This window comes from Pongo pygmaeus, chromosome 9, assembly GCF_028885625.2.
Source record: "Pongo pygmaeus isolate AG05252 chromosome 9, NHGRI_mPonPyg2-v2.0_pri, whole genome shotgun sequence".
Taxonomy (NCBI): Eukaryota; Metazoa; Chordata; class Mammalia; order Primates; family Hominidae; genus Pongo; species Pongo pygmaeus.
The window spans coordinates 67,940,001-67,967,480 of NC_072382.2; the positions used below are offsets into that span (position 1 = coordinate 67,940,001).

Genomic DNA, 27,480 nt, shown 5'->3' on the forward strand with positions numbered 1-27,480 from the left:
AGAAGTATAAGAAATAAACCTCTGTTCTTTATTAATTACCCAGGTTCAGGTATTCTGTTATAGCAGCACAAAATGAACTAAGACAGTGACCATGAACCTTGACACCCAGCATGAGACCTGGCCTTAGGATGCATGAGACAGTGTTGGTTGTTAACAAGAGGAACATGAAGGAGAATGGGAGGTTTTCAGTCCAGACTAGCAAGCAGAAGTTTCATCCCCACCTCCACTCCTTGCGATGGTTCTGCTGGCCTTAGCAGGTCTAGGCTTATCCTAGACCAATTGGTTCTAGGCTAGTAGCTTCCAGCTCCCAAGTTCCTATTAGGATCACCTCCAGGGAAATGCTTATGGTCAGGCTGGGCTAGACTGGACTCAGAGGCCGTCCCATGGGGCACAGGTTTGGGTGTTATCACATTATTCTAAGAGTTGCAGAGCCAAGTTGCTAGGACCCTCAGGCAAGGAAGGCATAAAGTAGGAGGTCCTAACCTGTTGAGCCAGGGACCCATCTGTGGTCCTATGAGGTAGAGCTTGGGAAAAGCAGCCCCCAGACCTTTTTTGTGTCCATAGGCCTGGACCACATCTTTAGTTTCAGAGAGTCTGGTCTACAATAGCAGAAAGAGAGAGTGAAGGGTGAGCCTTGCCAGATTCCCTACAGTTGGAGCAGCTGAGCTGAAATGCAGGATCAGGATAAATACCCATCTGGGCTCACCTGGAGGCCCTGAACATAAAGCAGCCTTAGACATAGGCAGTAGCCTATCCTAATCCACCTGCCCTTAGCTCCTGGTCCAGCCAAAAAGAAAGAACTTCAGATGCTTCTTCATGTCCTTCCTTCCATCTCTCCCAGGATCAGGCCTTTTGTGAGCATCAGGGAGCTTCTTGAAACAAAGAGAAAGCACGGAGCACATCAAGGCTCAACCTTGGCTCCAGGTTTCCATCCTGGGAAGCTCTTTGGAAACAAGGAGCCTGGCAAAGCAGAGTCTAGAATTGGAAACTTGGAACTTGGAGAACACATTCAGACTATTTATTGATGGGGAATCAGAGGATCAGTGTATTCATTAGGAAAAGGGCTAAGCTACTATAACAAAGAGGTCCTAAGTTACAATGGCCTAAAGAAGATGGAACTTTATCATTTATCTGTTGTAACAGGAGATAAAAAGTCTAGGTTGGTAGGGCTACTCCACAAGGCCACTTAGAGACCCAGCTTCCTTCTATCTTATTTCTCTGCATACCTTAGGGTATTGATTAATCAAATCTGGGTGCTCTAATATCTATATTCCATCTTATGGAAAGGGGAGAAGACAGGAAGCTGTGGATAAGCAACTTGTTTCTTCATGCGGATACAGTCTTTGTCTCTCCCCAGAGCAAATTTATCTACGTGGCAGACAATATGAGTCTTGACTTTTACATCTTATAGCTTCAGCCACCAAAGAGAAGAAACCAACCCAGCTCTCTGGGTTCTGATGTCAAAACTCCTACTGGGGAAACCCATTGGTCTAACTTGGGTCTCTCCCTTTGTAAGCAAGAGGTGAAAATAGCTTATATCTCTCTTCTGCCTGCAAATGAGAACGAATAACTTATCTATAGCCATTGTAATGGAAGCTGGAAATACAGTCTCCAGTGCCATGTGCCCAGGAGAAAGGGAAAGACATGTTGGATATGCCACCAGTAGTCTGCCACACTCAGGAAGGGGAAGTTACACAGCGTGAGATCTGCAAGAAGTGGAGTCAGAATCACGATCTAGGCCTAGTGTCACCAGCAAGTCTGCGGCTCCACTTCTACCTGCAGGCTCTGAGGGTTTGAATTAGCATCCTGTCCCCAGGTGTGGTCCCCCAGGCTTTAGAAGGCTCAATCTAGTACAAGCCCCAGGTGGTAGCTGTGACCTCCAGTCCTGATAGGACTCAAATATTTCTGACTCACCACAAGGGGTGTTTGAGCACAGGTGCTGGAGAAGCCCAGGCAAGTCCTAGGTAGCAGCAGCTATGGAGGAATATATGCTTCCAGGGATTTTTTGTTTTGTTTCTGTTTTTGTTTTCTCCTCCAAACTTGTATCATTTGGGAGTTGGCAGGGCCTTTCAGATGGGTTGGATGCTGGGTGAGAAGGAACCCCTTTAGCTTTTTCCATCATGGGGCAGGGGTGGGGCAGGAAGACCCCACTAGAGATTGAGGGAGAGGGACTAGGAGGGGGACTAGGAGTGCCCTCCCATCAGTCCCACATACCTGGGCCCCTGCCTGCAACATGGAGAAGGACTGTTTCTGAGATGCGTGTGCTGTTGGGACATGCGGTTGTAGCTCCAAGGGGACCACCTGCATGTGGGTGTGTTCACTCTGGTGAGCCGGTTGGGAAACAGTCTGTTCTCTGGGAGTGAGTCACAGTGCTCAGCCCCACGGCCCAGTCGGTTGGAGTCTGTGAAGCTCATGGACCAGCACCGGCCTCCAGAGCACGTGACACAGCTGGCCCCTTAGACCCAGCCCAGGATCGCTCCAGGTCTCCAGTCATCAGTGGACAGGTGATTAGGAGGGTGGGAGAGGGAGGAGATGACCCCTAGTCACATAAAATCAGAGTTCAGATTGAGAGTCTGACATTGCAAGTCAAGCTGGGTGGGGTTTGGTTGCTGGGGTATTCGTAGCCTCAGAGGGGACTGTGGGCATCCAGGAGCCCCCTTGGTAAGGGTCTCTGAAAGGTGGGAGGTGCAGAAATGAAGCCATTTGGAGGTGGGGAGAGGTCCCTACAACAGCTGGCTGGGAAAGCCTGAAAGCTCATCAGCACCTCAGAGGTTTTTGCCATAATCAAGTCTCAGAGCAAGCTAGTTGGCTACATAAATGAAAGAGTGGGGGGAAATATTTGAGCCAGGCAAATTCTCCCAACTGGGGCTAGGGTGGCAGGTGTATGGAGGGTAAGAGTAAGTTCAGAATATCTGAGTTGCATTGGACCCCTGAGACCTTCTTCTCTGACCCATTTTTCTCCCAAGGTAGGAGGCTGGAAAAGAAGATGCAAACACTTATAGCTTAATAGTTTTTCTTTTATCGCTGTCACATAAATAATTATAGAAATAACTATGTAATTAACTAGATCATTGTGATAAGAGCTATGGAGGAAAAGCACAGAGGGCCCCATGTCAGACTACAACAGGGAGGCCTAACCTAGTCTTGAGGGGAGAGGCCACCCTGACATTTAATCCTGGATCCAAGGGATGAACACGAGGTGGTCCAAATAAAAGGGGGCAAGAACATTTCAGGCAGAAAAAAAGGTGCGTCTGCAGGCCTGGAGACAGGTGCTGGTTCAGACAATGACAAGGGTAATATGCTTCGTCATAGGAGCAAGGGTGGGTGTCAGTGATGGGAGATGCTTCAGGAGAGCCTGCTCATACAGAGCCAAGTGGACATGCAGAGAGAGGACGGGGGCTTGCTGTGGAGAGCAACAGGAAGCTTTGAGGGTTGGTTGACAAGATCTGATTTGCATTTTTAAAATATCTCCTGGCTGCGCATGGAGTAATAGAGGCTGTATCATTGAGGCTCAGGGTGGACTTTGGGTGGGGGCCAGTAAGGAGCTCTTGCGGCAGTATGCAAGAGATCATGGCGACTTGGACTAGGGCAATAGCAGTGACTGATTGGAGGGTATGTCAAAAACAACTCCCATTTAATTTCTAAATTGAAAAAATTATAAATTACTCATACATTATAAATAATGAAAAGATAAGTGTATACTTTTTTTTTTGAGTCAAGGTCTCACTCTGTTGCCCAGGCTGGAGTGCAGTGGTATGATCATGGGATCATGGCTTACTACAGCCTCTAATTCCTGGGCTTAAGCGATCCTCCCTCCTAAGCCTCTCGAGTCACCGGGATTACAAGTGTGAGCCACCATGCCTGGCTCAGTGTATACTTTCTCCTTCAGTCTTACCTTCCATTCTCACTCGCTAAGGTCACCAATGTTGACAGCCTGAACAAGTGCAGCCTTTCACGTCTTTCCTTCATGTGCATCTTAACAGAAAGAAGTTTTCTTTTGAATGGCATAATATTACTTGATACTCTGCAATCTACTTTTCCCACTAAACAGAACATCACAGATGTCCTTTGCAAGTCAGTTGCTCTAACTCATTTTTAACAGTTGCATAATATTCTACAGCAGAGTTGTAGGACAATTAATTCAATCATTGATTGGCACTGATATTCGTATGGTTTCCAGTTTTCTGCCACCACAAACAATGCCGAAATTAGGATTATCCTTATATATAGGTGATTTCCCCTTATAGGATGGAGTCCCAGAAAGAGGATTTATAGGTCAAAAGGCATGTACATGTTTAATAAATAGTGCCAGGTTACCTGCCCCAAAGGTAATAGATCGTGCCAGATTACTTGCTCAGTAGCAAAGGAGAGTACACATTTTCTCAAAATTTTAGCAAATCTGGACATTTTACTTTTTTAAAATTGCTTGCCAATCTGACGAATTTAAATAATGAAAACTTATTTTGCTTTAATTTGCATTTTCCTAAAGAATAATGAGGGTAATCATTTTATTGACCATTTAGATTTCCTCTCTGAATGGCCTGTTCATTCTCTTTTTCCATCTTTCTTTTAGGCTTTTGTCTTTTATTTACAATTTATAGAAATTCTTTGTATATACAGCATATTTTGCAAATATCTTCCTAATAAATCATTTGTATTTTTCTTTTGTTTATGCTATCTTTTGCCATAGAAGTTCTGAAAATCAAATTTAGTATATTTATCTTTTCCTTTGTTAGCCCCAACAAATTTATTCATGTTATTATCCAAATCTATTAAATTTTTCTAATAAAATATCTTCCAATATTTTCCATGTTTTATTCTTATTTTAAAATATTAAACCACTTGGAACACAATTTTTATATTTAGGGGAGGTAAGGACCCTATTTGTTTCTTCCAGATGAATAACCAGTTATGGCAGCACCGTTTATTGAAACAACTTTATTGAGATGTAATTCACATACCATACAATTCACCATTTAAAGTGTACAATTCAATGCATTTTAATATATTCACAGATTTGCAAATCTCCATAATTTCAGAACATTTTTATAACCTCAAAAAGAAACTCTGCACGCCTTAGCTATCACACCCTACTATCCCCGTCCCTAGCACCGACACATCTGCTTTCTGTCTCTACAGACTTGCCCATTCTGACATTAAATATAAATGAAATCATACAATACACAGTTTTTTGTGACTGGCTTCTTTCACTTAGCATTATGTTTTCAAGGTTCATCCATCCTATGGCATGTATCAGTACTTTATTCCTTTTTATGGCTGAATAATATCCATTTGTCAGTTCATGAACATTTGGGTTTTTCCCACCATTTGGCTATGATGAATAATGCTGATATAAACATCAGTATACAAATTTTTGTGTGGACTTATGTTTTCAGTTTTCTTGGGTGCACACCTAGGAGCAGAATTTCTGGTTATAGGTGACTCTGTGTTTAACTTTTTGAGGAGCTGCCAGGCTGTTTTCCAAAGTGGTTGCACCATTTTACATTTCCGCCATCAGTGTTTGAGGGTTCCAATTTCTTCACGTTCTTGCCAACATTCGTTATCTAAAGTTTTTAATTCCAGCTTCCTAGTGGGTGTGAATTGGTATCTCACTGTGGTTTTGATGTGCATTTTCCCGATGACCAGTGATGTTGAGCATCTTTTCAGATTCTGTTGGTTTATTTGTATATCTCCTGTGGAGAAATGTCTATTCAGATGGCACTACCACTTATTAATTTTTTCTCTGGCCGGGCGTGGTGGCTCGAGCCTGTAATCCCAGCACTTTGGGAGGCCAAGGCGGGCGGATCACGAGGTCAGGAGTTCGAGACCATCCTGGCCAACATGGTGAAACCCCGTCTCTACTAAAAATACAAAAAAATTAGCCAGGCATGGTGGCGGGCGCCTGTAGTCTCAGCTACTCAGGAGGCTGAGGCAGGAGAATGGCATGAACCCGGGAGGCGGAGCTTGCAGTGAGCTGAGATCACGCCACTGCACTCCAGTCTGTGTGACAGAGCGAGACTCCATCTCAAAAAAAAAAAATTTTTTTCTCTGATGAATTAAAATGTAACATTTATCATATATTAAATTCCTTTCTGTACTTGAAACTGTTTATTGTCTCTTTGTTCCTGTGATCTATTTCTCCCTTCCTGACTTACACCACACTATTTGATTATGGTAGTTTTGTAGTATGCTTTATTATCTAGTAATGCAAGTTGTCTCCAATTGGTCTTTCTTTTCACATGTTTTGTTAACTAGCCACATATATTTATTTTTTAATTGCACTTCAAGTTAAATTTTTTTCAGTTCTAAAAATTTTTAATTTGGGATTCTAATAGAAATTGCACTAAATTGATATATTAATTTTGAAAGGATTTACTTTTATGATAATATCTTCTCTTTTAGAAATATGGTTGTCTTTCTATATATCCAGATCTTGTTAGATGTCCTTCAATATGCTTTCATGAGTTCCTTTAAAGAAGACCCTTACCTTTGTGATGATTGTTGTTTTTAAATTATTCCCAAATATTTGCTTTGCCACTATTGCAAATGTTCTATTTCATTGCCATTTCTAACACATCATTGCATTTAGAAAAAAACTACAGCTTTGTATCTATTTATCTTGTATTTAGCTACCTTTTCAATTATCTAATAATTCTAGTAACTTTCAAACTAAATTTTATTGGATTTTTGGTTATATAATCGCATAATTTGTAAATAAACATATTTTTGTCCTTTCAAAAAACAGCTGTTTATTTTGAGCAGTTCATTTTCTTGTCTTATTGAGTTAAAGTCTCAAAAAATGTTGAATAATAATGATGATAATGGATATTCTGTCTTAGTTCCAATTTATGGAAATAGTTTCAGAATGTCACATTTATTTATTTTCTTTGGGGTTTTGGTAAACAGTCTTAACAAACTGAAGTAGTTTTCTTCTATTTCTATTTTGCTTAATATTTTATTAGTAATATATGCTAAATTTTATCAAATGATTTTGGACATATATTACTATAATCATATTTTGTTCCTTTATTTGTTGATGTAGTGACTCATACTGATAGAGTTCCTGATGCTGAATCATGTTTGTGGTGTTAAAATAAAACCTCCTTTGTCATGGTGTATTATTCTTTTGATACTTTTTTTCATGTCAAGATAGCTAATATCTTATTTCAGATTTTGCACTCCTATTCAAGCTGTTCTGTGAATTTTTTTTCTTTTAAAATTCAATCTTTATAAGGTTTGGGAATAAGAAAATGCTGGCTCATAAAACAAACTAGGAAGCTTTCCAAATTTTTCTCTTGTCTGGAATAGTTTAAATAACATTAAAATCATCTGTTTTTCAGGTTATATAAAACTCATTTTAATGTAATCTGTGCCTTGTGGGGTTTTATTTTAATTGTGATAAAATACACATAACATAAAATTTACCATCCTTACCATTTTTAAGTGTACAGTTTAGTAGCGTTAAGCACATTCACATTGTTGGGTAACCAATCTCCAGAACTCTTTATCTTGCAAATCTGAAAATGCTATACCCATTAAATTCCCCATTCTCCCCTCCCCTGAACCCCTGCCAACCACCATTCCACTTTTTGTCCCTATGAATTTGACTACTCTAGGTACCTCATATAAATGAAGTCAAGCAATATTTGTCTTTTTGTGACTGGCTTATTTCACTTGGTATAACATCCTCAAGGTTCATCCATGTTGTAGCATGTGTCAGAAATTCCTTCCTTTGAAAGGCTGAATAATATTCTTCTGTATGTATCTATCACATTTTGTTTATCTATTCACCCATTGGGGAACACTTGGGTTGCTTCCACCTTTTGATTATTGTGAATAATGCTGCTATGGACATTGTGTACAAATATCTCTTTGAGAACCTGCTTTCAATTCTTTTGGGTATATTTCCAGAAGTAGAATTGTTGGAGCATATGGTGCCTTGTGATATTTTAATGGCATAGTTTTAATATCTTTTTAAATGTATTCTGTTTATTGGCTTATTTGGGATTTCAACATCTTCTATGCTCAGTTTCGATAATTTTCTACTTTGCTTGAAGTCATCCATTTCTTCTAGGTTTTCACATTTATTTTCATAGGCTTACTCATATTATTGTTATAATTCTTTAACATTCTCTGTACCTGTGATATATCTCTTTTCTTATATCTAATATCATATATTCGTACTTTATTTTCTTAACTAGGTTTTCATGGAAGTTTTTTTTTTCCATTTTGTTAGTCTTTTCAAATAACCAAGTGTTGGTTCTAATTTTCCCTTTTAATTACCTTTTCTATTACTGGTTTATTTTCTACTTCATTGTTTTCTGACTTCATTAATTTTCTTCTACTTTTTTGGTTCAGTTTGTTCTTTTCTAATTTCTTAGATTGAATATCTAGTTCATTTGCTTCCAGTCTTTTTAAAAAATATTTCAAGCATGTGAGGCTATATTTCTTCCTCTGAGTACAGCCGTGTTCCATAAGTTCTGTATGATATGCTGTGTTTTCTATTTTCATTACTAGATTGGTAATTTCTGTTTTGATCTTACTTTGATCCAGCACTAATTTAATAGGATGTTTCTTAATTTTCAAGCAGTTTATGCTTTTAGCTTTGAAACTGGCTTTGTCTGACATTACTATTGCTGTTTCTACTCCCTCTCTGCTTGCATTTTCTTGGTATATCTTTGCCCATTGCTTTATTTTCAGTCTCTTTGTCACCTTGTTTTGGGAGTATTTCTTGTAAACAGCATTTGGCTGTATTTTATTTTTAACTTACTCAGACAATCTGTTTTTTGATAGGGAAATTCACTCTCTTCATGTTTAGCGTAACATACTGATATACTGACCTCCACTGCCATTGGGAAAAGCTGGCAGTTGCACCAGGGACAGCTCCCCTATTACTGTTCTGGTCCATTCTTGCTCACACAGCCTTTCCCTTCATGCCAGTCATGCAGCTAAGACAGGTTGGAACATAAAGGCATAAAAAATGCCAAATACCAGATCCCACAATTTTACAGTAATTAGCCCCAAATTCTGATGTTCCAATTCTCCTCTCCAGGATCTTCCTCTCCAAATAGCTGTGAGACCTAGGAATGCTTACCCATGTGACCCAAGTGCCCTCTGGACACCACTAGATTTTGAGTTCTGGATAGTCATTTTCTCTCTAGCAATCCCAGGGTTGGGAGATGGGGGTTGATGGATTATGAGAAGAGACGCCGTCTGTATAATTAGAGCTGCTGCCTGATGCTCTTGCCATCTTGCCCGAGCTGCTGTTAATGCCACCAAGTTGCTGATCCCAGCTGCTCTTTTCCTCTTGGCCCATCAAGGTGACACCTCAGCTTCTAATGACCAGCTGTTTCAGAGGGGGCTCCCATAGCCAAGCTGCAGGGCTCCTAGTGACCCAGTTTCTCATTTGCACCGCTGCCCTCTTCTTCTCAGAGTGCTGGTCAGGGGTGAGTTAGGCCCCACCTTGCACCATACTTGGAACTGTTGTTCCTCTAAAGTCCTGGCCTTGCTTCTCAGTGTAGTCCACCCATGAGGATCTCTTGTCAGGAACCTCATTGTCTCTCTGCCAGCAGGCCCCCGTTGAAGATCTCAGTCCTCATGATAGGTCTGTCCCTTCAACTTTAGCTTTGAAGTTGGCTTTGTTTGACATTACTATTGCTGTTTCTACTCCCTCTCTGCTTGCATTTTCTTGGTATACCTTTGCCCATTGCTTTATTTTCAGTCTCTTTCTCACCTTGTTTTGGGAGTATTTCTTGGAAACAGCATTTGGCTGTATTTTATTTTTAACTTACTCAGACAATCTGTTTTTTGATAGGGAAATTCACCCAGCTGTGGACTGAGTTCAGTGTCTTTCACCAGGAGTTGGGGCCCCATATAAATGCACAGATAGGGTGGGGCATCTGCTTCATTATCCCTGATCACTCCATGATGTTTACACTCTCTGAAATTTCTCTTTCTCTCTATGAAAACCAGGAGGCTGGTCTTTTAAGAGCTCACACAGGCCCTTGCTGCAGGTGATGGTGGGAACAGGGAGTCTGGGTGCTTATGCCTCAGGCTGGCTTCTCTGAGTGTGAACTCTGGCCAAGCAGAGATACCCAACTGCAGAACCCCGCTAGTCTGTATGGTGCCTTTGTGCGAAGTAGCAAAAGGTGCCCTCTCTGGGTAGGTGCAGTCTGTGCCAGCTACATGGCTTGGAGGGTGGAGGGGTGCAGAATTTCAGGCCCTACTTGCTCTTTGACCAGATGCCTTAGTACATGGAATAGCCAACACCCATCTAGGCAGTCACTCCTGGGGAATTGAGAGCAGCTGATTTGGGAGATCATTCTGAAGAATCTCTCTGCACAGTCCTCTTTTCTTCACCAAATTGAATATAATTCATGCAGTCATTTCACAAACTTTCCCAGACACTATGTGGGTCTGTTTGGGAGGATAGAAGAGAGTGGGAGGAATCAGGATGAGCTCCCTCCCTTCTCTCTACCCCTCAATCAGAATGTGTTTTGATAAGTGGGGGCTTGGGGACAGTATAAAGGTGACTAACTGCACCTCCCTTACCAATTAAATTTTTTAAAAAGCTGCTATGGAAGGAGCGAATATTAGTTTCCTGATTTATAAAGCCAAATGGATTAAGCTCATTCATTGCCCGAGGAAACAAAAAGGAAATCTTCAATACCTCTGTGCACATTGAGAATAGGAACAATGCCGGTCTTTAGAAAGGAGAAACCTAATTTGGGGGAATCAATTACCCTCTGTGTCCTGCCTCTGTGGGCTCTCTCACTGGTTCTCTCAATAGATTTCCTGGGAGGTAAAATGTGGAGAAGTTGATCAACCACAGGCACACCCTCGGTACAGCCTTGAGACAGGAGGTGAAGAACCAGGCCTAGGGTGGGTGGAGTTGGGGGTTCCTGGGCACAAGGGTGGGGTGGGGAGGGTTTTGGGATAAAAGTTGAGAGTGGGGGCGGTATTGAGAGGGGCAGTGAGAGGGCAAAGTGGGTGGTGGTGGTGGGAACCTGGGGTTTATAACTGGGGGAAAGCAAAGCCCAGCTGATGCCTGAACAGGTGGCCGGGTGGAGAACACTGTGGCCGAGCCTGGGTCCAGAGTCACCACCGCCTCCTGATCCTCTCGGATTTCTCCTCTGTGATCTGCACTTTCCCCCGTGGGGCTGAGCATGCCGCGGGGAATGGCTGGGCAATAATGAAAAAAGAAAGGGGATGGGGCACCTGCCACGGTAGCCACGGAGTCACATTCACAAAGTCACACACAGAAGCACTCTCGCGATCTCATATACATTCCTGTGCCGGGTCCCAGCCCAGGCCCACAGTCCCCAGACCCAGAGTCACGCCCAGCCTGGCGCACTCATTCAGAATCACAGGCACGGAGCCCACACTCCCACCCGCACACACCCACCCGCAATCGCACGCGTCCCACCCCCACCCTTGTCTTGAGCTCACACAGTGGCTCACCACCCCACACAGACCTCACTCTGGCATGGGGACACACACACACACACACACACACACACACACAGCCCCTCACACGCACACACTCTGGCTGTGCTTTTGTGTTTTGTCAGAATTAATGAGAAAAGTTCCCGTGCCCTGCGGGTAATTAGTGTCCTTGGAGTTAAATAAGCTAATGGCGGGCACCTCTGGCCCAAGCAATTATGTTTGTGTATTGAATAATTGATTCAAAGGGGGGGAAGGGCCGCTAATCAGATCTGAGCATAATGAATTGATTTAATTAACAGGGGAATCTGAGGGGCCCTGGGAAATGCAGCCTTCACTCTGCTGAGGCGAGCGCGGCCGGCACGGAGGAAGGACGCGAGCGCAGCTCAAGCTCTGGCTGCGGCCCGGCCCGGGCAGCTGCTGCTCGCGAGGCTCCCGCGATCCCGGCCTGGCCGTCTCGCCCCCGCGCCCGCCCCCCAGTCCCTCCTCCTGCGCTCCCTGCCCGCGGGGCTGCGCTCCGGACCCCGGTCCGTCCGCCCCCGTCGGCGGTCGCGGCTCTCCGGACTCGGCGCCCGCGCGGGGCCGGCGGGAGCAGCGCAGGCGGCCGGCGGCGGGAGTCGGAGCCACGCGCCCCTCCGTATCCTCGGCGCTAGTCCGGCTGGAGCCGCCGGGACCATGGTGTTGGACCAGGAGGACGGTAGGTGCCCGGCGCGCGGTGCCGGTGCCCGGGGGCACGCGGGACGTGGGGCGGAGACTGCGGCGCTGGCCCTGCGGAGTCCACCCGCTAGCGGCGGCAGCGCCCTCAGCACCCGCGGGCCGCCTCCGGCTGATGGGTGGCTTCCCGGAAGCGCGGCGGCTGATGTGTGCGCCGGTGCCGGGGTCCGCGGTGCCAGCCAGGCTCAGCGCCCGGGCTTCGGTGGCGGGATTAGGAAGTCTCCCGGTCCCAACGAGGCCGCCAGCCCTGCGCGCTCCGGCCGAGAACTTTCTCACGGACTCTTGCCGCCTTGCGGGCATCCGGAGCGCCTCTGCGACCCGCATCGCGGGCTTCCCGGCAGTGCCCACTGCCAGCCAGTCTCCCAGCCTCTCTGGGTGTCTGCACGATCCCCTTCCGCACCCTACTGCGGAACGGACCCCCGCGGGGTGGTGGGGGTGCCCACAGATCCTGCAGGTGCAGGGCTGAGGGTGCCGTCAAACCAGCACTGTCTCTGCGGTCTGGCACTCCGTAGCTGCGGGATGGGTGACATTGCCTCCGCCCCTGGCAGGGCTGAGGAAGGAACTGCCATCAGTTCACCCAGCCTGGCATGTTGGGAGGTGCCAGGCTGGCTGGGGTAGGTGGGTGGGCCACCTAGTCCAAAATATCAGGTCCAACTAGAGGCTGTTTTACCTTGAAGCTAATGAAGTTTAGGGTCCTTCAGGTTCCTTCAGCTGCCAGGTCCTTGGTGGTAATTTGGTATTAGTAGTCTTGTAGTCCTTTTCTTAAAGAGCCCCACGCCCAAACTACAGTAAGCTTTGGACCTCACAAAATTTCCATCCATCCCTGGTCCAACTCCTACCCTTTCCACTGCCAGTCTCTTGGAAGAACTCACAGCTCTGACTGACCCAGAGACCATCTGCCGAGGGTGGGACAATCCCTTAGTGCCTGAAGGATGAAGTGCTGGGGCAGGAGGCTGGAAGGTTTGGGGTTGAGAGGCAACTTCTGGGCTGCAGGGAAAGGGTCTGGCTGCCTGGCCTTCCTCTCTGGCCCAGCTGGTTCCTTGACCCATCCTACCACCACTCACTATAGTGATCAACTGTCCTTGTTTGCTCAGGACGATCTCAATTTTAGTACTGAACATCCTGTATCCTAGGAAACCCTTGAGTCACAAGGCAAACTTGGACAGTTGGTCAGTGCACACCCAAAACCTTCTCAGGGCTGTGGTGCAGGGGTAGGGGAGATTTCTTTGCTATGGTGCAGATTTGGCTTAGGCCTCCACAAGGCCTAACAATCTGTAACTGAAGCTTGCAAGAAGGCCTGTCCAGGCTCTCCAGAAACCAAAAGAGGAAAAGTTTGCCGACTGTGCACTTCTTCACTCCAGCGGGTTGCAAATTCCTGTGCGTTGGCTGCTTTTGTGTAAGTAGGGGGAAGGGAAGGGCATCTGAACATGGCCAGCAGGCATCCTGATTGCACTGCGAAGTCTGTAGGTTTACTCTGTCCTGTCAACTGTGGTGGCCACAGAGAAGGGGTCCTCATCACCCCAATACCTCTCTGAGCATCACCTGTGTGGCTAGCTTGTAACTCCATCTTGGAGGCAGCTGCATTGTGTTGGGAGCAGGCCCTCTGGCTGAGGCACATCTGACAGTCCCCACCAAAGAGTTCTGTAATATCTAGTCTGCCTGGGCCCTCAGGCCCTGGGTCCCACTATCTCCCACCCCCACTCCTAATGCAGGAACTCTTCCTCAGGACTTTCCTGCCAGGTGGAGGGGCAAATTGCTGGGACCTGCCCAGATATTTGTAAGACAGCCAGTAGCACCCACTTTCTCCTCAAACTAACCTTGGGGATTGATAGCTGTCCTCTCCCTGCCATTCCCAGAGGCATTTCAAGGGCATTTTGGAGCACTCTTGGCTTGTCGAAGTGAGAGTACATGCTCATCACCTGTGGAATGTGTTGGGTGAAAACTACCTCCCCCAGCCCCAGGGGATCTGAGGATTCCACTCTGGTGCTGTGGGCGTGTCCCTGGACCTAGAAGCAGCTTGGGTGGGGTGAGCATGGGGGTGGGGCGAGTATGGGTGTGGGAGTTACTTGCTTGCGCATTGGGTGGAGAGAGGCCATCAGATGGGATGAGTGATGTTCCTATCTGCCTCTGTCAACCCAGCAAGCCCCTTCCTGGCTGGAAGCTCAAGCCACCCAAATCCTCCAAGACTTGCTGTGAAGGTTCCTCTCCAGATCAGTTTGGGAGCACCATGCTCACAACTGGGGGTGCAGAAAGAGCCACCTGTGGGCACACACAGCACCAGTCCCCTGCTGGCATGCCCTACCTGCTTCTTCAGCCCATTGCTCAGCACCCCAGGCCTGCTCCAGTCCCTGGGTTTGGGGCACAGGGCCCTGACTCCCCAAAGGGATGCCAGTCATGTGGCTGCCAATTAGGTACCTTGGAGGCTGAGGTGAGCTGGTATTCAGACAAACTCGTGGACAAGAGAGTGGAAGAGTCACCACAGCTAGCCCAGTCCTGGTTTGTGGGTCAGGGCCAGCCCCTGAAAGTGAGGAGAATCTGCCCCTGGAGGTCAGTAGTAAGGCTGCATGCAGCCCTGATGGAGTGAATGCCTCCAGTAGCACAGAGGTTTCTACGGCAAGAAGCTGCCCCTTGCCAGCCTGTCAGGCCCTGTGCTTGCTACACTGTCTAGCCCCCAGCTCTGGTGGGTGTGAGGGGCTGCACCAAATATGCCGGTGGCACCGGTGCCAAAGCCTCCCTCAGACCCTGAGGGCATGGGTCTGGCGGCAGTGGCAGGGGAGAGATCAAGCTTGCAGTCCTGAGGCTGGTGAGTCTGAGCAAAATGATATATTTAACATCAAATATACTCAAGGACTATTAGGATTAAGTATTCAAGATGAAGGGGAAAGTGAAACCCTCTGAGCTGCAGATGAGGCATCTCATTAGAAGCAGCGCTTTTCTGTTTTCTCAAAGCCTGACTTCCCTGCCTAGCAGAAAGGAATATGGCTGCAGCCCCCTGCTCCCCACCCCTGTCAAGCATTGGGGCCTCCCAGGGTTTAAGGGGTAAGACCTAGCCTCCAGGTCTCCTTCAAACCAGATAATCTCCCCCTATCCCCCTGCATTGTCTGGAGTGCCACAGTTTACAAAGCACATTAACATGCATTAGCTCATCTGACCCCCACAGCAACCATAGATACAGGAAGAGTAGGTCTCCCACTTCACAACCAAGGAAACTGAGGCCCAGATAGAGAAAGAGACTTGCTAAGGTCCACTGTTGGTAATTGGCAGAGATGAGATGGAATCCCAACTGGTGGCCCTTCAGCCCCTTTCTCTTTCCCTGGGTCAAGTCCTCAGAAGTGATTGCCAGGACCAAGCCTCCAACACATCTGTCTGGAGCCCTCCTTGGGCTGAAGAAAAATCATTATTTGTATCCCACCCTGGAACTCTGTACTGTCTAGGCAAAGAAAAAAGACTTGGGATTTAAAAGTAGGTGGCCTTCCGGCCAGGCGCAGTGGCTCACGCCTGTAATCCCAGCACTGTGGGAGGCTGAGGTGGGTGGATCACGAGGTCAGGAGTTCGAGACCAGCCTGGCCAATATGGTGAAACCCCGTCTCTACTAAAAGATACAAAAATTAGCTGGGCGTGGTGGTGTGTGCCTGTAATCCCAGCTACTCGGAAGGCTGAGGCAGAAGAATCACTGGAACCTGGGAGGTGGAGGTTGCAGTGAGCCGAGATCACACCACTGCACTCCAGCCTGGGCAACAGAGCAAGACTCCAACGTAAAAAAAAAAAAAAAAAAAAAAGAAGAAGAAAGAAAGAAAGAAAGAAAAAAGAAAGAAAGAGAGGAAAAAAAGTAGGTGGGTAGGTGGCCTTACTAGGGCAGGCAGCCAGAACATCAGCCCCAGGATTCTGGGGAGAAGCAGGGTCCAGGAGAAGAGATGGGCACTGTCTCTTTTCCTGCCTTATGAGTTACAGAGCAAGAATCGTCAACTCCATAATAGCAGCAGGAATCTTTGTTTTGTTCAGTGCTGTATCCCCAGTACAGTGCCTTAGAACTGTGCTTGGCACATAATATATGCTCAGTAAATATTTGTAGAATGAGAAAAGCTTTCAAGGCCATGCCTGGGCTTGCTTCGAGAGAAGTTGAAATAAGCTCTCCCACTCCATGGAGTCAGGATGCTGTTGGGGGTGCTGCTGGGGTCAGGAGTAGTGCTGTAAGACTCAGGGTAGGATCGTTTGTGCCCTGAAGAGGGTTAACTTTGCCAAACAATCCGGGAAGCAACAAGAAACCCCGGGCAGAGCTGGTAGGAAGGAAAAGGATGTGATCAGAGAAATATTGCTCTGAAGAAGAGACAAAAATCAAGGCTGAGGGCCTGGGAGTAACAGATGGGGTGCGTCCTCCAGACAATCATTGAAGACCACGACCCTGAGATCGGAGCAGAGACGCTCACCGAGCTAGGACCTAGAGGCCTCCAGGTGGCGCTGCGGAGCCGGGCAGCCGTGCGTCTCCACTCCCCATTAACCCGGGAGGGAGGGGGCCTCAGGAAATGTGTGCATTTATTCAGTAGCAGGAGTGCAAACCTCATACATTGAGGGAGAAAGGCAGCGGGAGACGGCCGCGATATTCCCCCATCTCTTTGAATATAATTTTAGATTGAGATTCAGATTAAATCCGAGGGGAAAACACTTTATGAGGCTGAAAGCTGTGTCGTTGCCAGAGACAGGGTTATGAGCTATCAAATGCAATTACATTAAGACAGATTATATTGGGCAAATTGAGCCATTTAGAAGGTGAGAATCAAAGAAACGGCTCTGATTCTCTTTTCCCCCTTCTCTCTCCCTCTCCCTCTCTCTCTAAATTGCAGTTCGTAGTTCCTTGCAATTCTGAGGCACAAAAGTAGGTGAGACTGCTTTCGTATCTGCGAAGTGCTTCACTCCTGAATGTAATTCTAGCTGAGTGCAATCTAGGTTAAGAGCCGGACAAGCGGGTAATTAGAGCCCGCTAGCTGCCCGAGGACCGGCCGCCCCGCCAAAGCGCGCCCCGAGTCGGCGCCCTTCTCCCGGCCGAGCCTAGCTGCGGCTGGACACGGAGCGCCCGAGATGATGGTGCTGGACAAGGAGGACGGTAGGTGGCGGCCGGGGTCTCGACGCCCCTCACCCCCTCGCGCCCCGCAGCGGCGCGCAGGCACACACACGCGGGGACACAGGCGCACACCTGCTGGGCCGTGCGGGGATTGCGGGGCGGGCGGCGCGCTTGGGGCCGGGGCTGGGGCGGGGGGAAGCACCGGGGAACAGCCGGGCGGAACTTGCCGGGGGAGGAGGTGGGCGAGCCCCGGGTTGCACCCGCCCCGGGCCGCACGCCCCCCGGGTCCCGGCCGTGAGCCGAGGAGCTGTGCACGGGCCGTGTGCTGCGCCGCGGGGCCGCGCGGAGGCTCCGGCTCCCCTGCGATCTCCGTGCCGCGAAGGTTCGCTTTGAGCATTTCGTCTCTGCGGCTGCTGCTCTCACCGCAGCCATCACCCTCGCGCCAGCCGCCGCGTAACCCGAGAGGCGCTGAGCGCCGAGGAAATCAGCGGCTTCGGGGAGAATCGGGCTCCAGAGCTCGGGGCAAGCGGGAGCGCGGGAGGACGGCGCGAGCGCCAGGGTGACCTGCAGGCGAGGGGAAGGCGGGTTGGACCCTCCGGGGAACATCTCCATGAGCGTGACTCGGTGAGAAAGAGAGCCGCTCTTGTGCTGGCCCGCTAGCTCCCTGTCTCTCTGAGCGCGGAGGCGGGAGTTTGGCCCAGAGGAAGAAAGTGTCCCGCCGCCGGCCAGTAGCACTCGTGCGGGAGCGGCCTGCGAGAGTGGCACCGACATTCCGTGGTCGAGCCTCAGTGCGCCCTAGAAAACTGCAGGGCACGGGAAAGGTCGGAACAGAGAAGCCCATGGCTGCTGGAAGCCACTAGCAGGTGGTCCCATAGACCCCAAAGCCTTACTGGCAGGGAGTGCCCTGCAGTTAAGTGTCCTAGAAGGCTGGGGATCCCAGCCCCCTTGGGGGGAAAGCCAAGTGGGTGCCCTAAGATGAGTCCCCAGCGTCAGGAGAGAGGCAGTACCTTGGCTGTCCCAGGACCTCCTGCCCTGTAGGTGAGGCCTGTGTGTTGGTGTTGTAGGGGCATTTGTAGGTGACTTTGGTGCCCACGCTGCCGCCGGCGTTCTGCCATTGGTGAGGTACGGAAAGGGTACATTTGCTTTGAGTCAGCGGGAATCTTCTTAAAGTGACTGTAGTGTGGCCATCCTCTGCCCTTCCACTCAGGAGTCTCTGCTGGGCCCGAGCCCTCTGTCCCTGGGGCAGCATTGTTATTGATGTGGCCAGTTGGTGAAAATGCAAAGCTAAGTGACTTGGTCAGGGTCACACAGGATGTTCGCATTGCTGCTGCCAGGTGCCGATGCCCCCAGGCTGCTACCGCCTTCTGAGACATCCAGCAGGGAGGGGGAATTTGAAGTATCTGGCTTGGGGGTGGCATCTAGGAGGCCCTGTGGCTCTCTGTATGTGTGTAGGAAGAGAGAGGATGGGGGCAACCTCAGTGCTTCTGGGCTAGCTGGGGTGGGACATCATCTTCAATATGTCTTGTCTAATCACAGACCCCTTCCCTGGAGCCCCACATAGGCCATCGGAGAACTTCATATAGAATGAAAAGGAGAAGAAGGGGTCTGGAGTCAGGCCAGACAGGGAGGGAGGAGACCTTGATTTAGTGCCTTTCATCACGAACTCCCGGTGTTCACCGTCCCTCTTGGTAAAAATGAAGGGCTTGGAGAAGCCAGGGGAGAGGGTACTTCCTTGGTACCTGAGGATACTGTAACTATGGGGAGCATGCAAGGTTCATCTTTAGCAGAGGTTATTTGGCATACTTCGCTCCCCAGGCCCAAGCCAGGAATCCAGAAGACTCGGGCTCTGTACATGGGAGGCCTCAGGCTGGGGAGATTGGTCTCATGCCAACAAGATGACACCCCTTACCTGCACCCAGGATCTTGCTTTGCCCAGGCACCACATGATGCCTCTGGCTCTGAGATAATACAAAGAGTTTCAGATGAGCCTTGGGTGGGAATGGGTTTCTCGAAGTCATTTTAGCCAGCTCCCTGCCTCCAAATTGCAGTGTACCTCAAGCACCCTGGGCAGATGTTTCTTCTGGTTTCTGCTAGATCTGTGGAAGAGAGCTCCAGATGTCCCTCCATCCCCAGCCTGTCCAGTCTAAACAATATGGTGCCCACTACCATGGAGCTGCTGGGCTCTGGGGTCCATTACAGCACAAGCACAGCCACTGGGGTCCTAAGCAGCCACCTATTCTTGTCCTACCCAGCCTATAGCTGTCTTTCAAAAGCAACCTTTCTGCTCATGCATCTGCACTCCACTCCCCATTAAGGAGGAGTCTGGCCTCCACTAGTTCCAGGAAACCTTGAAGATGGCATCTTCAATTGGGGGAGGGAGAAAGGTTCTGGATCCACTCATCTGCTCCTCCAAACCAACCACCTAACTTCTTCCTGAACACTTCTGCCCTCTCAGCAGGTAGCTATCTGAACTGGGTGGCAGCATTCCCCCACCCTCCGGGTCCCCCAAAGGGTGCGTTCCCTGCATACGGCACCTTTTGTCTGGCTGCAGCAGGGACTCAGGGCTGCTATTAACCACCCCCAACGCCTTTTCTCCACCTGACAGCATCTTGTCGGGAGAGGCTGGGGCTCCTCTGGTTGAAGTCGGGTCTGCCAGCTGCCGAGGACCAAAGCGCCCGCTCTGCTGGGCTGCAGGGCTTTCATGTTGCACTTCTGAAAGATAATAAAATATCAATCGTTTTGCCGTAGCAACGGGTTTAAGAGACTTTCTGAAGTATTGAATCGTCAGAAAAAAAAAATTTTTTTTGCTTTTAAGCACAGTGCATTATTAATAAAGTAATCCATTAGGTCGAGCAGTGAAGGGTCACCACAGAGATGGAAAGATCTGTTTTGCAAACGGTTAAACTTCGGGTTTTAAGATTAATTGCTTTCATTTGGATGCTTGCTCTTGGCCTAGCCATCTCCACTTTACTGGAACTCAGGGTCCGGGCTTTCTAAATGCTGCTGGGTTTGCCTGTCAGCGAAAGGGAGCTGAGCTCCAACTTTCCAGGAGAAACAGCCCTTCTTCCCCTGGCACCTGCGGCTTGGGCTGGCACCAGGCAGTGGGCTTTTTGGGAGGGTTAAAGTCCCAGGGGAGCAAAGAGAGCTACAGCTCTGAATGCTACCCAAGTCAAATGAGCCCCTGGGCTGTTCGAGAAGAGGCCTTTGAGTAGGAGCAGAGAGCAGAGAATCTGAGAGGGCCCAAGAACAGTGAGAGCTTTGGTCTGTGGGGGACTGGGCAGGAGAGGATGCTGGGGCATCCAGCTGGGGATGCTGGGATGTTCTCAGGTGCTCACAGGAGAAGGGCAGGGCTGGGTATAAACGGCCTTTGCAAAGGCCCAGCAGGAAGGCGGGGGCAACCACAGGAAGCAGCAGGCGGGTTATGGAACTAAACACCAGACATGATTCCTAGAGCATTTTTAATAAGTAAAAATGCCCAAGAGAGTGAAGCTGGACTGAGGAGGACCAGACAGCGGAGTCTTCAATTGTTAATGACTGCTAGGAGCACAAATTCCACAGCTGACTCAGTTAATCCACCAGAGCCGGTGCATGGCTATGCTTGGGTACGAACCAGCCCTTGCTGGGCCACCAGTAGGATTTCCTAGGATAGACCCTCATGTTCTAGACCACAGAGAGTCCCAGAGGCCTCTCCTGGCAGAGTGTACTCAGGACCGTCCCAATCCTGGAGAAGGAGGCAGGCCCTGATGCTGTTCCATGCCAGAGACCCCAGCCCATCAGCAGGAAGGCAGAGCCAAGTGGACACTGCTGCCTGCTGAGGCCTGGTAAAGGCCTTGTGAGTCTGGCAGGGTGGGGACCAAATTGTGTACTTACCCAGTGCCTAGAAGCAGGGGAGCGGGAGGGTTACCATCTGCATCTACCATAACCAGCCCCAGTGGCAGCCCTCCTTTCTGCTGGGAATGAGGCATCACATCCTGAGCTGCACATACAGCCGCTTCCCCTTCCTGCCCAAACTTAGCCAGGCAGAGTGTCTGTAAAGATGGGTAACCCCCTCACACACACACACACCCCTGAGCCTTGGGTGAAGAAGCAGGTGCTTCTCTCTGTTCCCTGCTCTTCCATTCATTTGCTCACACAGAGCCCCACTAAGGGGGGACAGGGAAACAACATAAATTGGTCTGTCGTCCGGAATCCATGTCTCGCTAATGTACCCAGATTAACTCAACTGTAAATTGTCTCCTTGGATGGTGGTGTCTTGCTAAAAGTTTCCCATATGATTCATGATTTGGATTGCTTTTAACGGCTATTGGCTAAGCAAGCCTGTGACTGTACAAGGTGATGCAATTGGCATTAGCGAGGGGAGGCACGGGAGCGTGTAATGCAGTCAATACTGCATTAACTACTGATGCCCAATTACAGGGAGCAGGAGAGGGCCTTTCAGGAGCATTAGGACTGGGGGAAGCTGAGATCACTGGCCACTGCTCGCCTAAAAGCTTCACCCTTTGGATGCCGGGGCTCAGTGCTGGCATGACCACTCACTTGGCCTCTGTGGCTGTGGGAACTGCCTTTTTCTCTTGCTGTCCGTTTCTGAACATGTCCCTCAAAGATGCCTTTAGCACATGAAAATGTATGTTTCCCTAGAGCTGGGACCCGCCTCTCATCCCTCCCGAGTAATTGATTCCTTACCCCCACCCTGTGTCACCCTGTGTCTCAGAGTCAGACCAGGCAGCTGCCCCATGAGCTTCCATTTAAGGAACTTCACAGCAGGCCCTACTTGTGGGCAGGACCAAGAGGAGGTCTATTTTGGTCTCTCACCCTTGGAACAGATGGATGATTGCCAGTGAGCACCGGCAGTTGACTCCCTGTGGTCATGGGCAAAGGAAACATGAGGTTCAGCCATGGCCCAGGGCGAAGCTGCCAGAGTTGGGAAGTGGCCATGGCTAGACGGGCTGGGCTGTCTGAACAGAAGACAGAGCTGTGATGGTGCAGCTAGGGAAGGCTGGGGGCGAGTGCCTTGAGCCATGTTGGGGTCTAGAGCAGATGCAGGCCCAGGGAGTTAGGAGCTCCCTCCAGAGCTGTGCCCCCATATAGCAGGGAGGCCAAGGCTGTTGTTGGATCCATCTCCAGGGTCCAGAGGGCCTCCCAGAAAGCCCTGATCAGGGACATTGAGAAGACTGGAAGATGTTAGGGCAGAGAAGGTAGAGGTGTCCCAGTGTGCCAGGTACTGTTTGACTTATTGCCACCTCTATCATTGCACTAAGCTATGTAGGTCCAATATGTCCACTGTGATTTTATGTTCCATGTCCACCCAGTGTAGAGGTTGCTTTGCTTCCAAACCTTTGCCTCTCTACCTTCTCATCTCTACAGTGAGAACAGCCATACCTAATTGGCAGGATTGTACTCAGGATTAAGTGAGATATTGTCCATGTACACATTTGATAAGCCAGAAAGCCTCATGGCTGTGTGGAGCAACATTGCTCCATGCTCAGTTACAGTATGATCTGAAATAACTCTGTGTCCAGTCCAGTGCTTTGTTTGCTGGCAAGCACTGGGTCTGCACCCTCACTCTGCCGGTTTATTTATCATGGCCCTTAATCATTGCTGCCTGGGAGGCAGGCTGACCTCACTACTTGCCCACGTCCAGATCACCAAGACAGGTGGCACCTTGGGAAGAGGTCTCTAAGACCATTCTTTGCAAGTTCGTCCATTTATAGGGGGAAGGTTGAGGTTTAAACAGGGCAAAAGGGCTGCCTAGGGTTCCATGGGGAATTGGAGCCTAGAGCATCAGCATCTTTTTGCCATGCCTTCTACCCTATCCCTGAGGCGTGATGAGGCTGGGTGGTAGAAAACTCTGATTACAGCAAACATCAGCTGGACTGGGACCACGGACCACGTGCTTGGGTGTCCCAGTTATGCCCTTGCCAGCCTACTGACAGCCCAAAAGATGCAGTTCTATCCTCAAATGTAAGGTGAAAGGTGCTGAGGGACACTCACCTGTCCTGGGCCTTCGGAAGTGGAGAAGCCCCAGAGGTTCCTATGGCATGTATCCCATCTTGCTTCCCTGTCCTGTCTGGAGTTGAAGGACACTGAGACATGCAAGGTGTCCTCCCATTTCCAGGCTTAGCTCTTTGTGGTGCTGCTAGAGTGAGTTTTCCTGGCAGGCCCATATTTGGGATTGGACTACACCAGTGGAGTCAACTTGTCCTGGCTTGCAAGAGATTCTGTGCATCTGTTCCCAACTCTGAGTTCAGAGACACTGCAGTGGTAGCTTGAAATCAGCCACAATGGGTATTTGTACCATGGACATTGGCAAACACTACAAATCAGGGCGTTTTCCCAAAGACTTGGTCGTTAAGCATGTATCAGCACGCCACTGGATTGCATTCATCTGGGCCTCTGGACCTACCCTTTTCTCCTCTGCTACCACCATTCTCATCTCACCTGCTATCTTTCTTCTGGTGCTCATTACAACCAGTCTGACCCAACCTCTGCTACCCTGGCATCCTGCCTGAGGCCTACTGCTGCTTTGACCATCACACTAAACTATGCAGGTTTAGTATGTCTACTCTGGTTTTGGGTTCCATGAAGACTCAGCATTTGCCTCTATTCCCTTGTTCCTATGTCCTCCTTGCCTGGCATGCCCTTTCTCCTTTAGTTGGCTGAGGCTTCTCCCAGACCATTCCAGGCCATGCTCAGAGACACATCCACCAAACCTAGCAACAAGCTTGTTTACTACTGGTGGGAGTGTGTTCGTTTTGTGTTCTGTCTAAGGCAGGAGTTCACAGTAGCTGACACAACTGGGGGCAAATTAAAAGCAGGTGGTGTGAGAGGAGTGAGCAGACTGGTCCAGGTTGCAGGGGCAGCTGCCCAGTGTGAAGGCCTATGGGCTCAGGTCACTAGCTCCTCCCTCCTTTCCCTTCCCCTGGAGGTCAAATGGGCTTTCTTGAGTGGCCTCCTGTCTTCAGGTGTAGTCCACTAGCATGATTCAGAAAACCTGGGTTTTGTCCCAGCTGACTGCTGTGTGACTTCAATGCACTGGGCCTCAGTTTTCTCATCCCTACGAAGGGTGAAACACCTAACTGGCACTTTATGTCCAAGCACACACTTGATAAACCAGAAAGGTTCATGCTTATATGAATTGACATTGCTCTCTGTACAGTTACAGTATCATCTTTTGGCTTTGGCCTCTCAGTCTTTAGGAGTCATAAAACACAATAGCAATCATTACACTGAGCCCGTACTTAAAAGTGCGGCATTGTGCTATCTGTATGTATCAATTAGTTATTGCTGCATAATCAGTTACCCTAAAATGTAGAGCCTTAACACAATAAGCATTTATTTAACTCAAAAATCTGTGGGTCAGTGATTTAAGCAGGGCTTGGCTGAGCAGTTTTTCTGGTCTCAGCTGGGCTCACTCACATCTGGAGGATGGAAGATGGCTGATCAGTTGGATGCTGGGCGTGACAAGACTGCATGGTCCTCATTAGCCAGAAGGCTTGTCCGACTTGTTCTTATGGCAGAGACCGGTCTGGAAGGTGTGGAAGCACAAAAGGCTTCTCTTTTTTGAGATAGTCTCACTCTGTTGCCCTGGAGTGCAGTGGCACAATCACAGCTTCCTGCAGCCTTGACCTCTTGGGCTCAAGTGATCCTCCCTCTTCAGTCTCCCAAGCTGAGACTATAGGTCCATATCACCATGCCTAGCTAATTTTCATATTTTTTGTAGAGATGAGATTTCACTATGTTGCCCAGACTGGTCTTGAACTCCTGGGATCAAGTGATCCACCTGCCTCAGCCTCCCAAAGTGCTGGGATTACAAGCGTGTGCCATTGCGCACCACCGCACCTGGCCTACACAAGGCTTCTTGAGGCCAAGGTTTGGCACTGGGATCTTGTCACTTCTGCTCCATTCTATTGGCCAAAATAAATCATAAGGCCAGCCCAAGTTCAAAGGGTGGAGAAGCAGATTCTGCTCTTGAAGGTAGGAGGTGAAAAGTCATATAACAAATGGTGTGGCTATGGGGAAGGGTAGAGAATTGGGGCCATTTTGTAATCAGTCCACCAAGCATCTTCCATGTATAATCTCATTTAATACCCATAAGAACCTTAGGAAGAAGCTACTATTACCCTCATTTTACAGATGAGAAAATTATTGTACAAAGAGACTGAGTAATTGGTTCCAGTTCCTACAGCTCAAGAATGCCAGAGCTGGGCTGTGAACTCAAGCAGGCTGACTGCAGAGTCAGTGCGCTCACTCTCTGTGCTCTGTCTGCTCTCTTTTCCAGCTGTCAGACATGGGGATGGAGAGAAAGACACTCAGAGTTCAAGGAAGGGTGATGAATCTGTGAGAAGATGACTTGGGGTGGGAGGAAGGTTGCTGTGGGCAGTTTGAGGGCGGCTGCCATGGGAGCCCAGCTCCATTCCTCCCGGGGCCAGCCTTGGTGGGGAGGGACCATAATGAGGTCAGTCCCTGTTGCCTCTTTCAGGTTTTCCTCTCTGTCCTGCAAAGCCACTAGACAGCTTGAAAGGATGTGATGCTCTGTGTTCCCAGAGCTGACTTAGGCCTGAGCATATATGCAGATGCAGCCAGGTGAGAATCAGTTCATTGGTTGGCCCCTAGCCTCAAAATGGGGTGGTAAGTGGGCTGGTGAGAGGCCTGTGTACATTCATAAACCAGCTGATTGAAAAGCAATATTTCAGATAAATACAAGCCAGCGATCTATCAGTGGTTGTAATAAAACCCAGGCTTCAGGCTGTGATTTTATTTTGAAATAATAAGAATTGCTTGATTCTTTTTACTTGAGTTACCATGGTAATTCCGGCGTGGAGCAGTGTTATATTGATTTAGAAAGTGGACAGTAATATTTCTTTTGTGTTATTCTGTTTCTAGGCCTTGATTTCTAATTTCCACTTGGAGATTACTTTTATAAATTTCTTAAGTCCTTCCACTTTTTTTTCCTCTCACAGTATAATTTTCCTCTCATACGCCGCTATGTTCTGAGCTTATTGGTTTGCTCTTATTTTAAATTAAACTTGCTGGTTTCAAATATTGAAATGACATCTTTGTCTGTGTCTGTACTTTGGTTTAGCAAAATATTACAGTCTGACGCTTTCTGCTTAATAATTTAAGGAGGCATTCTGTCGGCCCTCACTGGGTGCTGATAACTTATGACCCAACCAACGCAGGCCTTAAACTCCTGACATTTTAATATTGTGTGGCGGGAGTGGCTGCCCCTCTTCTCTGAGTCTCAGCGGGGAAAAATTCATGGGGTACCCCAGAAAGGAGTTTTAATAATTCAACTTTGCTGGTTGGCACGATGACTTGATAGAGAGCAGGAGGGAGACCCACTCTTGCTAGACAAGTGGGAGCAGCGCTGGCCTGGGCTCCTACAGTCCTGCTCCATCCTGCGTGTCCTCTCCCCTCGATCTTTAAAAACCCTAATCCTGATGACAGTATCCAGGAAGGACTGTGTGGGGCTACCTGTGGGTGCCATCAGAATGTTCAAACTCTCTGATTCTCAGTTTTCCTATTTGTAAAACAAATAGGAAATGGGCTTTGAGTCACACGGGTTCAAATCCTGCCTTTACTGCTAAGTCATTCTGATGAGTAAATTCTAATAATAATTCCAAGTAGTAAAATGGGTATGATCACGGTTACCTTTTAGGTCTGTCGAGACTTGAACAGGCAAAGCTTCTGACAGTCTTGTAGATGACTGGTGCCATTTCCCTGTCCTCCCTGGGGTACTGCAGGGGAGACAGGGGAAGTGGATGTGCTTTGGAAAGCTTGCCCTGCTCCAGACAGGCCTGGAGTTCCCAGCCCTGGGAGGATTGCTCTTTGGAAAGGATCCACGGCTGTGGCTCCTTAAGGACATGAGGCAGCTTCTCCCACTTTCCTCGTCTGCCCAGCTGAGGGCAGGGGGCCTGGGTAGGGCAGCTGGAGACAGGGCTCTGTCCTCTGGGCTCCTCTCCTCGAAACACTCCACATCAAGGCCTGTGCTCTAGGAGGAAGTTCACAACAACACAGGTTGTCAGGCAGAGAGCTGTCTGCAGGGCCCCTCTCAATGGCCTGGGGAGAGGGCCCTTCTCTACGGAGTATATATGCCAGTGTGGCAGTGTATTAATTATCTACAGCTGCGTAACACATTCCAACACACATTCCAAAATTAGCAGCTAGAAACAATACCCACTTATTCTCTCATTGCTGTGGGCCAGGAATCTTTACTGGGTTCTCTGCTCCGGGGTTTCTCTCAGACTGTGATCAAGGTGTCACCT

The 27,480-nt window shown here is 48.8% G+C and overlaps 1 protein-coding gene across 3 annotated transcripts in view; it reads left to right on the forward strand.

Moving 5' to 3' along the window:
* The first annotated feature begins 2,401 nt into the window (after positions 1-2,401).
* Positions 2,402-27,480, forward strand: part of LMO1 (LIM domain only 1) — a 53,611-nt gene continuing 28,532 nt past the window's right edge. Inside the window, exon 1 of one of the 3 annotated variants that reach the window (XM_054438578.2) lies at positions 2,402-2,504. Coding sequence is in view for 2 of the 3 variants with exons in the window: in XM_054438577.2 (XP_054294552.1) it covers positions 17,233-17,257 (25 nt within the window). In the remaining variant the exon portion in view is untranslated. Of the gene's footprint in view, positions 2,505-11,771; positions 12,140-16,716; positions 17,258-27,480 lie in introns of those variants that run through there. The other 2 variants (XM_063671167.1, XM_054438577.2) reach the window with 2 other exon arrangements.